The sequence below is a fragment of the Neofelis nebulosa genome, chromosome 9 (genome assembly GCF_028018385.1).
Source record: "Neofelis nebulosa isolate mNeoNeb1 chromosome 9, mNeoNeb1.pri, whole genome shotgun sequence".
NCBI classification, from domain to species: domain Eukaryota; kingdom Metazoa; phylum Chordata; class Mammalia; order Carnivora; family Felidae; genus Neofelis; species Neofelis nebulosa.
Genome location: NC_080790.1, coordinates 80,064,734 through 80,076,922, shown reverse-complemented (window position 1 = coordinate 80,076,922; position 12,189 = coordinate 80,064,734). Strand labels below are relative to the sequence as shown.

Here is a 12,189-nt window from a genome sequence, read left to right as displayed (position 1 = left end):
CAGAGCCTGGAGCCTGCTTTGGATTCTGTGTCTCCCTCTCTCTCTGACCCTCTCCCACTCACACCCTGTCTCTCTCTCTCGCTCGCTCACTCACTCTCTCTCAAAAATAAATAAACATTAAAAGAAAAAGAAAAGAACTTTCACATGTTGCAGGTTAAAAAATATGCCCAGAGAAATCTCTTCAAAATTGTTTACTTGCTATTTAATATTGCTGCAAAAGAACAGAAGGAACTGACTATGAAACCTGCCTCAAATGAAGAACAGTTAGACTGCCAATTGTGTTTGTCCCAGGAGCCACTTGAAAAGTAAAATCCAGGACGCCTGGGTGGCCCAGTCGGTTGAGTGTTGGACTTCGGCTCAGGTCATGATCTTGCAGTTCAGGAGTTCGAGCCCTACATTGGGCTTGCTGCTGTCAGTGCATAGCCCACTTCGGATCTTCTGTCTCCCTCTCTCTTGTCCCTTCCCTGCTTCTGTGCTGTCTCTTAAAAATAAATAAAATAAAACATTAAAAATTTAAAAAAAAGGAAAAGGAAAATCCCCTTCACTTACTCCACTTCCACTTTGAGAGAACCAGTTGCAGGCAAATCCCTGTGTCCACTCCTGCTCCTTCTCTTCTCAAAAGAGAGAGAGAGAAGAGAAAGAAGGAAAGATGAGATCTGGACCCACTGTTACATGAAGAGAACTCATAAGAGCTAAATTCACATTAAATCCTAACTTCTAGTACATCAGATTGTAACTGTATTTGGAGGTAAGGTCTTCAAAGAGTTACGAAGCTAAAATGATGTCTTTAGGGTGGACCCTCTTCCAGTAAGATTGGTGTCCTTATAAGAAGTGGAAATTTTGACACAGATATACACACTCAGAGGAAATGTAACAGCATTCCTATTGGTCTTAAGGGTTAACTTGCTTCAAGCTTATTCACTCCTTGCTTGCTGACCAAAATCTCTGTAGCAGTACTAACCTACTTACCTTGAGATCCTGCAGACCGCTGACCTTGAGGAACAAAGAACCAGACTTTCTGGAAGATAAGACATGACTATACTCAAAAACAGCTGCCACTGACCATAGTATCCTCAGTAAGAAACATCTGGAAGACTTGATTCCTGGTACAGGGGTAGGAGTTGGGATTGCCTTGCCAGGATGGGGCATCCTTTACTGAGAGACACCTAGGAGCCTTGATTATTGGTAAAGCAGAAGAATCGGGAAAACTTGCATGGACAGATGATTAACTGGTGAGCACCAACTTCTCTCGAACATAGTCCCCTTACCATTCCCTGTGCCTTCCCTTTTAAAAATTCTCCTGCTTCCCTTGGACAGGGAAGATGGGTCTTTGAGATGTTAGTCCGCCATTTTCCCAGGTTGCCAACTTCCTGAATAAAGCAGCCTTTCCTTTCCCACCAATGCCTGTCACTTGAGTATTGGCTTTTGAGTGGTGACTTTGGAACTGGTCCTCTCTCTGGTAACAGAAAGGCTATGGCTGCAAGAAGGCAGCCATCTGTGAGCCAAGAGGCTCCAGGAGATACCAAACCCATCAACACCTTGATCTTGGACTTGCTAGCCTCCAGAACTATGAGAAAATTATCGTTTAAGCCACCCAATCTGTGGTATTTTTTGTGGCCACCCTAGCAAACTAACATATACTGCTTTATTGTTTCCCTTTAAAAAGAATCCAAATTTGGGGCGCCTGGGTGGTGCAGTCGGTTAAGCGTCCGACTTCAGCCAGGTCACGATCTCGCGGTCCGTGAGTTCGAGCCCCGCGTCAGGCTCTGGGCTGATGGCTCGGAGCCTGGAGCCTGTTTCCGGTTCTGTGTCTCCCTCTCTCTCTGCCCCTCCCCCGTTCATGCTATGTCTCTCTCTGTCCCAAAAATAAATAAAAAACGTTGAAAAAAAATTTTTTTAAAAAAAAAATAAAAAGAATCCAAATTAAACCTTGCCCTGGAAAATGGACGTCATCCTTAATTTTTGACAAGTATTGAACACTGTGTCAGTATCTTTCCATGGCCATTGCCAGCATCACCTCTGCTGGGATTCCTACAGTAGTCTTCCAAATGGCTTTCTGCTTCCTATCTTCCCTCACTCCAGTCCATTCTCCACAAAGCAGACAGAATAGTCTTTATAAGAACTGCAGTATCATTACACTTAAAATCTTTCTCTACCTCGGACTATCAGTCCCTACATAATCTGGTCTCTTTTTCTCTACAGCTTTGTCTTGCTCCATTCTCCTCATGTTCCCACACTTCAATTTTTCTATACTTCCTTTGACACCATTAAAAACCTAGCTGTGGGGTGCCTGCGTGGCTCAGTTGGTTAAGTGTCCAACTCTTGATTTTGGCTCAGGTCATGATCTCACAGTTAATGAGTTCAAGCCCTGCATCACTGCCAGCACAGAGCCTTCTTGGGATTCTTTTTCCCTCTTTCTGCCCTTCCCCTACTCATGCTCTCTCTCTCTTAAGTAAAACTTAAGAAAAATCTAGCTTTTACCTGCTTTAGGGCCTTCCTGTATACTGTTCTGTGTCGCAGACTATACTTTACAAAAATGGTTTCAGTAACATCTTCCAGACCCAGCAGTAATTTTTTTAAATGTTTGAGAGAAAGAGGGCATATGCATGCACAAACGGGGTAGAGGCAGAGAGAGGGAGATAGAATCCCAAGCAGGCTCTGTCCTGCCAGCGCTGAGCCTGATGCAAGGCTCCAACTCACACACTGTGAGATCATAACCTGAGCTGAAATCAAGTCAGATGTTTAACTTACCAAGCAACCCAGGGGCTACCCTGCCTCCCCCCCCTCCCCTTTTTTTTCCTGCCTCCCCTTTTTTAATGCCAGCAGTGATTTTTAGAGTGACTTTGAGATTCCTCCCATGGAGAGGTGGTTATTGATGTTCTCTCCCCTTGAATTTGGATGCACATGGGACTATAGAAGTGATACTGTGTTACTTCCAAGACTAGGTCATAAAAGGAAAGAGTTTCTGTTGGGCTTGAGTCACTTGTTCTGGAAATCCAGCTACCATGTTGTGAGGAAGTCCAGGCAGGCTTGATTAGGCCCAAGTGGAAAGAAATTGAAGCCCTCAACTCACAGCCCCAGCTGAGCTCCCAGCCAACTGCCAGCACCAATTTGCCAGCCATGTGAGCCATCTTGAAGTAGGTATTTCCAGCCCCTTAAGCTGTCCTAGCTAATCCCACTGGATCATATGAGCTATCCCCATCAAAGCTCAGCTCAAATTGTAGATTTGTGAATAAAATAAACGTTTTTTAAGACACTAAGTTTTGGAATGGTTTGTTAGTTAGCAATAGATAACTGATAAAACTTAGATTACTCTCCTCCCCACTCCCCTGTGCATGGCTGCTTTCTTCTCATTCTTCAGGTCTCTGTTTCAATGTCCTCTCCTTGATAGGTCTAGCTAGGTAGTCTCTATTATAGCTACCTGGGCTTTTGTTTGTTTGTTTTATAATTGTCTGTCTACATTTCCTATTAGGCTTGAGTTTTTTACACTCAGGTCTTTAACTACTAATGGGTCATAAAATCAGTTTTTAAAAGCTGAAATAAAATTGAATATAAAATATCAAATAAATAGTATAGGATAAACATTGCATTGTAAAACTTGTTAGGTATAGGTAATATCTGTGCTGGTACACAATATAAAATATATATTTTTTACTCTAGTTTTTAACAAGTTTGAAAAGCCATTACACTAAACTGTCAATTCTTGAGGTCGTATCTGTATCTTACTCACCATGAACATCCAGCAACTACAAAGTACCTGGCACACAGTAGGCACTCAAAAAGCACACAGTAAATACTGTAGAAATAAGAGAAATATATGAATGAACTGTAGAGACACAAAGTGTTGGCACTGATTTTACTCTGAAGAAGTTTGGCACTGAAGAGATAGAGACAAAACAAAACTTGAGCAGGGGTTTAGGGGAAAGAAGAGACATGAGCATGTTCATTCACTCTGGGTAAGGATCCAGTAAAAATGGAGAGAGAAAATGCAAGATAAAGAAGATAATTTTTTTTTATTTAAAAAAATTTTTTTTAATGTTTTTATTTATTTATTTGAGACAGAGAGAGAGAGAGAGCGCGCGAGCGAGCATGAACAGGGGAGGGGCAGAGAGAGAGGGAGACACAGAATCGGAAGCAGGCTCCAGGCTCTGAGTAGTCAGCACAGAGCCTGACACGGGGCTCGAACTCACGGACTGTGAGATCATGACCTGAGCTGAAGTCGGACGCTCCACCGACTGAGCCACCCAGGCGCCCCAAGAAGATAATTTTTTGATTGTACAAGGCCCAAACAGGTTGGAAAGGACAAAGATCCAGGTACAATTACAGGGGTTAGCCTTAAGGAAAAGGAGTTGAGAATGAAGGACAATTGTTGAGAAGACATGGGGTACTGAAGGAACTCATTTATGAAGGCTTCCACTGTCAAATTAGGAGTTAAGGTTTGTGACAAGAGCAGTGGAGCTCTGAACTTAAGAGGAAACATTTGTGATTAAGGCCTTTGAAGAATGAGGGAGTAAATGGAGAGGAATTGAACCTGATGCCAATAGAGAATAAATATAAGCTGGAAACTGCAAATATTAAATTGGGTTAATCTGCATGATTACATGAATTTTCCTCCAGCTTTGCCTGCCATCTGGGTATCATAGGAGTAAAAGATCAGTTGTTGGAAGAAAAATAATTAAAAAAAATGGCCATATAGGTCAAGAGAGAAAAGCAAATGAGAATGCTGATAAGAAAGGACAGTATACATGAAAGAATTCAGGGTTGGGTAGGAAGGGAGAGGAAGCAAGAGATTTGGAGAGTTAAGGGGTTAGAAAACTGCAGTGGGCTCCTCTTTAATGGGAGAGGATGGAGGATAAGACACTTAAATAACATGGGGGTTAGAGGTACTGACTGTGGCACAGTTGAAAATCCACATATAACTTCGGACTTCCCCAAAACTTAACTAGTAGCCTGCTGACCAGAAGCCTTATTAATGACCATCAACACATATTTTGTATTATGTACTGTATTCTTGAAGTAAGCTAGAAAAAATGTTATTTAAAAATCCTAAGGCAGGTGCCTGGGTGGCTCAACTGGCTAAGCATCTGACTTCAGCTCAGGTCATGATCTCATTGTTCGTGGGTTCAAGCCCCCCGTTAGGCTCTGTGTGGACAGCTCAGAGCCTAGACCTGCTTTGGATTTTGTCTCCCTCTCTCTCTGCCCCTCTCCTGCTCATGCTCTGTCTCTCTCAAATAAAAAAATAAACGCTAAAATTTTTTTTTTTAAAAATCGTAAGGGAAAGAAAATATTTATAGCACTGTAAAAAAAAAATATCTACATATAATTGGACCCATGCAGTTCAAACCCATTGTTCAAGGTCAACTGTATGATTAAAAGGAAGAAGTTTAGAATTTAAGGTTTCAGAGGTGACAGGAAGCCTGGGTTGTATTCCCTAGAGGTAAGAAAACTAATTCTGAGATCAATGTCAAATAAAGTATACATCTCCATGGTAGTAACAGGAAGGAGCAGAAATACATATCTGTGCTAGGTTAAAAAAAATAAATAAAAAGCAATGAAGAAAGAGATAACATATCTATAGGCCAGAAAATAGAAAATATGGACTAGCTGACACTTCCTAATGAGGAATAGTTACTGAAAGAGAGTATGTCTTTTTTAAGAGACATACAATGAAGGTGCCTAGCTGGCTCAGTCGAGAACAGCATGCGACTTGATCTCAGGGTTGTGAATTCAAGCCCCATGTTGGGTGTAGAGATTACTTTAAAAAAAAAAAAAAAGACATACAAAGTAAACATTTTATTATCATTAAAACCATTAAGAAATTTATTTGGAATCACATTATTCCCTTAATTTTTTCACAGAGAATATTCCATTTACTGTGTAGTTCATCATCTTTAGGACATGTTTTATGTAATATACTTGTTAGCATAGTAGTTTCAATTGGGCAAAACTTACTGCCAATAAAACCTGCTTTTAATTTGTCACATATTTCCAGTGGCAACCAATGATCAGGTGCTTCAATATTACAGATTTCAATTCTTCCATTCTTTATGTCTAGGACTATTTTAATTTCCAAATATGACTGTCCATATAATACATTAAAGGAAGTGTTTATACTAAACTTTGGAGTTTTGCCATATATCCACTCCCAGGTCTGTAGTTCTTTGGCTTTATTATTTATTCCAGGAAACAGTGTCTCATCCGTTGGGTTTATTAGGTTAATATGATTATCAATTTGATGGTAAGCAGCATATTCTGCAGCAATAGCATTCATCAGTACTTCACAGGTCAGAGTGGGATCTTTTTCCAAAAGATTTTTTACTACGGAAGGTATGCTAGCAGTGGCACTGCTCTTGATCCCTTGGTAAGGGCTCTTCAGCAAAGATGATAAGAAGGCCCTATTGGTACTACATAATAAAGTGCAATGGTGATAAGCAGTAGTCCGGCCAATCTTAGAAGCTGTTCCTGAGATTTTAAACTGTCCATCAAGTAAAAGGTCACATCTTTTAGTGGCCTGCACATCCAGCTGGGGTTGGATAGCATTCAGAGCTCTCACAACTAATTTTAAATTCTCCATCCTATTGTACTTTTTTTTGGTTGTAAAAAAAGTCAAATTGATATTACCCATATCATGATAGACTGTTCCTCCTCCACTTCTTCTCCGAGCCAGCTTTATACCTTCTTCTCTCATCAGATTCAGGTTGCATTCCTGCCAAGGATTCTGATGTCTACCTATTACAACAGAGGGAGAATTTCTCCAAAGGAAAAGAACCGGCTTGCCCTCTAGATTCACATGGTCATGGATCCAGTCTTCTACAGCCAGATTTTGATAAACATCATTAGAAATCGATTGTAAAATAAGCCCACTTTTTACTGTGTTTTTAAAGCCAGCTGTTGGGACCTTGAGGTTACAAAGTAACTGGAAGCAATTCTTCATTGAAAATGGGATCAGCATGCTTTTAAAAACGGAAGAGAAACAAGTTAATTGAGAAAAAGAAAATTTAATTGCATTTTCTAGCTCTTGATTCTCGGTTATTTAATCAAAATTTTTCTAATGTATCAGTTGCTTTGCTTGCCTTTTAGCTTTATTGTTAGTCTTTAACAACTCTACAACAGAGTACTCAAAGGAAATAAATGAAGACAAACCTGAAGAAGAGTTTCAATGTCTGATGGAATGTGCCTTGTGGAAACCACCTTCCCAGCTTCTGGGCTCTGGAAAGATCCTGTTAAAGCCAGGATATCCTCTTTCTCCCTCTAGAGGAGGCTTGGATTCATCTGGGACCGGTGAATCTCTTTTTATTCAATGGTTCAGTAACAGATCAGCCTTGAAGGTCTGGTAAAATGTTTCTTTTCTTTTTTAAAAATGTTTGCTTATTTTTGAGATAGAGGGCGAGTGGGGGAGGGGCAGAGAGACGGAGACCCAAGACTCCAAAGCAGGTTCCAGGCTCTGAGCTATCGGTACAGAGACCCAGGCTGGGCTCAAACTCACCAACTGTGCGATCATGACCTGAGACAAAGTCGGGGAAGCCGACTGAGCCACCCAGGCCTCCCTAAAATGTTTCTTTACATTTTATAGTTTTCCCCCAGACAACAACCTTATTTCCATATTCTAGGGGGACGCTTTGATACCACCATTTTGCATTACAAACATGCTTTTCAACACTGAACAGAAAGCAAAAGATAACAATTCCATCTATCCTCCTATGTAGGCCCAGCTCCTTCAAAACACCTGTTATTTTGCCACATCTTTGACAGTACATAATTGACCCAGAGTCTCACGACGGTCGCATGTTTTATTTCGCTTTTTTGGCTCTCTGTGGGAACGCACACACCTGGCACCCAACACGTTTTAGTTTTTTACCCTCCTGCGTTGGGGATAAGCTGTTCCTAACCGTGGAGTTAGGTCGTCCCAAGCGGTGAGCGAAAACCATGGCGTGTACAGCACCGGCCTCGGCGGCCTGGCCTCAGAGTCCTAGGTGTCCACCCACCTCTCACACCCAAAGGGCCGCCCGCCCCAGCGGCCCCGAACCGCACTTACAGCTTAGCTCACCTGCTTCTTCCAGTCGCGCGCGCGGCGCACGCAGGTTCCTACAGGAGAAGGACGCGTGCAAGGACCCCACGGCCCGTCAGGCTGCGCGCGCGGCCAGCCCCGCCCACTGCCCACTGGGCCAGAGGAAGGCTGGGCGGCGGAAGCGCCGAGAGGAGGCGGGGCCACGCCGGGAGCCCTTCGTTCTCATTCTTTGGTGTCTGGCTATGGGTGCTCGAGGGGCTCTCGACAGAGTCCAACCAGCTGGCGCTAAACCAGATTAGAGATGGGGATACGTTCCAATGGAAAGTCACAGCGCCCGCAGTTCAGATGGAGTTCCCCACGTGACAGCGCGGAGCTAATGGTCACCCAGGGCGAAGGTAGGACAGGGCGGCTGTGTCAGGTTGGAGGGGGCATTCGCAGAGCGAGGCCAGAGGGAGGACGCCAGGAAGCCAGAGCAGTCAGGTCGCATGCCAGGCCAGGCCAGAGCACCAGCAGATGCCTACTGAATGTGCAGTCATTGCTCCAGGTCTTTCCGTATCTCCTCACAGTCCAAAGAGCACATAATTCCACTTGGAAGGCGAGAAAACTAAAATCAGTTTTAAAAGACAAATTGCATTTAAAGGAATAAACGCTGGTATTCCCAATACAGAGATGGAAACTGCTGGGAAGGAGTGGGTCAGAAAATACACACTTAGGCTAATGAATGTTACCTATCTGCGGTGACCCTAAGTGCAGTTGGCAAGAAAATTCTTGTGGCTCAGCCAGGTGGGCAATTCCTCCAGCAAGCCAAAGTTTCATTTAACTATTGCTGCATAATAACTGACTCAAACATCAGTGGCTTAACACGATTTTTTATTTCTAACATTTATACGGTTTCACCAGAGCTTTATTCATCCAGGGTTGACTGAGCTGGGAGGTCCAGGATGGTCTTATTCACACCCTGGCAACTGGTGTTTACTGGCTGCTGGGGCACGTCAATTCACACCTAACCTTGGAAGAGACACTTCAGCCACCTTATGTTAGCCAAAGCAACAACAAAGTCAGGCCAGAGATAAGGGATGGAGCAATGGACCTCACCTCTTCATAAGAGGAGCCCAAAGAATTTGTGGTCTCTTTCAATCTTCCACAGAAATGAAAATTTTCAGTTAGAATAGAAACTGCCTAGGCCTGCATCTTGGAATAAGCAGCATCCAGGGTTCACAATTTGGTGATGCTTCACAGGGCTCCATAAAAAGCTACAATTTTTTTTTTTTTAAAGCTACAATAAAGACAAATGGCTCATTTATCATTACCCTTTTGGTTGAAGTTCCTCTTTCTTGTATTACGCAGATGGAATGGATTTTGTTCGGTTAGTCCCTCTAGGAATTTTATTAAAAATAGCCACACAATACTGTTTCCCTTTGCTTATATTACATCCTTCCTAAATTTCATTTCTCTCAAATCTGAGATGATAATTTTTTTCCCTTTATTTCCTACTGAGGTGGTTGTGTCCTTTGGTTATTCTTAACCCTTCTCCTACTTCACCTCCACTGGAACCTTCTTCCACTGACACCCAAACATGAACTCTGCTTCATCATAACAATCCTCCAGTGACCCCACTTCCTTTTCCACCTTTCATCCTGTCTACTTCCCTTTAAAAGAGCAGAGCTTCAAGGACTTGCTACATATCCAGTTGCTTACTTCCCATTCATAATCAACTTCCAATATTTCTTCTGTCCCCATTCTGTCAAAAGTGCTTTTTGAGTGGGGGGTGGTGAAATGGGTCAGGGTGGTCAAAGGTATAAACTTCCAGTTATAAGTAAGTCCTGGGGATCTAATGTACAGCATGGTGTCTATAGTTAACAATATTGTATTAATGTGTTTACAAGGTGCTGAGAGTAGATCTTAAAATTTTTCATCACAAGAAAAAAATTTGATGGATGTTAACTTAATGTGTTGTTTTGCGGTATATACATATATAAAATCATTATGTTGTACACCTAAAACTAACCCAATGTCATATGTCAATTATATTTCTATTAAAAAATAGAAATAAAGAATAAATAAATCTCTTTAAATCACTAAAAATGTATTCAGGGCTGATGAAGAATGAGGTCAGCTACTTATTTTCAAATGGTTGTGGGGAGACGGAAGGCCTTTGTACTAGCAACTTTTCTGTAAATTTGAGATTGTTTCAAAATAAAAGGAAAATAATATATGTTAGGTGTCTGACACTGTAATAAAGACTGTTAGTGCCCCCATGCATTCTCCAGCTGCTGTGAGTGTAGGAGCTGTTGTGTCCAGAGACACGTTAGTGATTCATGCTACCTCCCTGCTCCTCCAGCCTCCCCCTTGGGCTTTGTGGTAGCAATCAAGGTCTGACTAGTATGGGGCACAATAGTCCCACCCTTTGCCTCAAAATGGGTAATGGAACAGCTGTACAGTCAGATCCTTCCAAAGCATCCTGTGGATCAGGCCAAGAATTTATCTGAGCCCTCATCCTCAGCTGACTCCTATTTCCCGGACTTGCTTCCTTCACTCCCTTACATGCTTTTTCTAAAGAGCACACTCTCAAAAATCACATGCATCTGAATTCCTGTCTCAGGCAGTTTCTAGGGAATCCCAACTAAGAGATCACACACTAGCTCAATAAGTGAAAGCTTTTATTATTAGCATCCATGACAACATCATTAGATGCAATACATAATAGGTTTAGACACCTTATTTTATGGATATGTTGAATTTAAAGTCTCCTAAACATCCTTATTTCTGCTGAACTACTTTTTTTTTTTTATGGGAAGTTTACTGTCTTATTAGAAGTGGCAGAACTCTGAAAAGTACTCACTTTAGGATTCCACTTGTAGAATTCTCCCAAAACACCTAAGTGAGGTTGTTATCCTTATTAAGCTTGTTCCATTTTACCTCTTCCAGGAAGTCTTTGTGGATTTCCCTTGTCAAGTGTGCTGCTAAAACTATGGCTTAGGTTAGATTTGAGGATTCCAGTTTTTTGGTATCTTAGCAGCAGTGGTTCTCAATGAGGGTGATTAATGTTAGCATTTTTATTGTCTCAATGACTTGAGTGAGCTACTATATCTGACATCATGCAATGCATGAGGCATCATGCACAATGAAAAATCATCCCACATTCAGCATCACCATGACTGTCAAATATCCTGTTGGACATTCATGGAGATGAAAAACAAGGCTGTAAATATCTGAGCCAAGCCCCTGTTAAAAAAAAAAAAAAGTGATTTTGCTAAGGTCATTGTGACATTTCACGTCGCTAGATCCAATCCTTGTCTAACCTTGCAGTTGACTACCTCTACCTTAATGACTACTGTGGGCAATCTTGACATTACCTTGTCTTGGTTTTCCACCATCCTCAATGCCAGTTCCTCAGTTCCTTTGCTAGTTCCCTTGTGCTGACTAGCTCCTAAATGTTGGAGTTCTCAGGACTTTAGCTCACATTATACATTCACCTTAAGCAATTTCATTCATTCCCAAGGCTTTAAATGCCATTTCTGTGTACAACTTCAAAAGTTGTATTTTTAGTTTCATACATATAAATGACTACTTGCCTTGGAAGCTGGGTTATGTCCCCAAACCATGCTCCTGAGCTTTTCCCTAAGGAACCTCCATGCATGTAGTCTCTTTAGCTAGAAATCGTTTCTTTTTCCTCCACTTTCAAACGATCACTCTTTCCTGCTAAACTTCATTTAGACTTTAACCCTTCTCAAGATCTCAACCATCACCATCATGTTACTTAGACAACCATGTCACTGCAAAAGCTATGAAAACTTCCTAGTTCCAACAATTAAAAATCAAGTTTATGTGTTACGTCTCCTGTCTTTCTGAACATTTTACTTTTTCTTCATGGTACATCATAATATGCATCTTATAGAATTACTGTCTGATACTGTATCTTCCCTGGTAGACAGTAAGCACTATGAAGATGGTGGCTATTTTATTCACTACTATATCCCCACCAAGAAACATAATGCCAAGTTAGGTGAACAAATGAATGACTTATGTTTTTTTCCTCTCCCAAAGAATTATGTTCTGTAAATGATAAAAAACAGTGTCTTATTGGCTTATGTCCAATTCAACAATTTTATTTAACTCTAGGATCAATATTCCTTACAATACATTTGTATTTTTCTGATTTATAAAATAGTTTCCCCTGA

General features: G+C 41.5%; 1 protein-coding gene across 3 annotated transcripts; it reads right to left on the bottom strand.

The window, feature by feature from the left end:
* Positions 1 to 5,778: 5,778 nt before the first annotated feature.
* LIPT1 (lipoyltransferase 1) lies at positions 5,779 to 8,185 on the bottom strand. 3 transcript variants are annotated; one of them, XM_058684391.1, is made up of 2 exons: positions 8,036 to 8,185; positions 5,779 to 6,953 (listed from the first exon to the last, which is right to left on the bottom strand). In XM_058684391.1, the coding sequence occupies exon 2, from the start codon at positions 6,950 to 6,952 to the stop codon at positions 5,831 to 5,833; it is 1,122 nt and encodes a 373-aa protein (XP_058540374.1). In that variant the 5' UTR covers position 6,953; positions 8,036 to 8,185; the 3' UTR covers positions 5,779 to 5,830. The 3 variants fall into 3 exon arrangements, with proteins under 3 accessions (XP_058540374.1, XP_058540373.1, XP_058540375.1); XM_058684390.1 differs by having other exon boundaries at positions 8,048 to 8,185; XM_058684392.1 differs by lacking the exon at positions 8,036 to 8,185 and adding an exon at positions 7,144 to 8,016.
* Between the last annotated feature and the right edge of the window lie 4,004 nt (positions 8,186 to 12,189).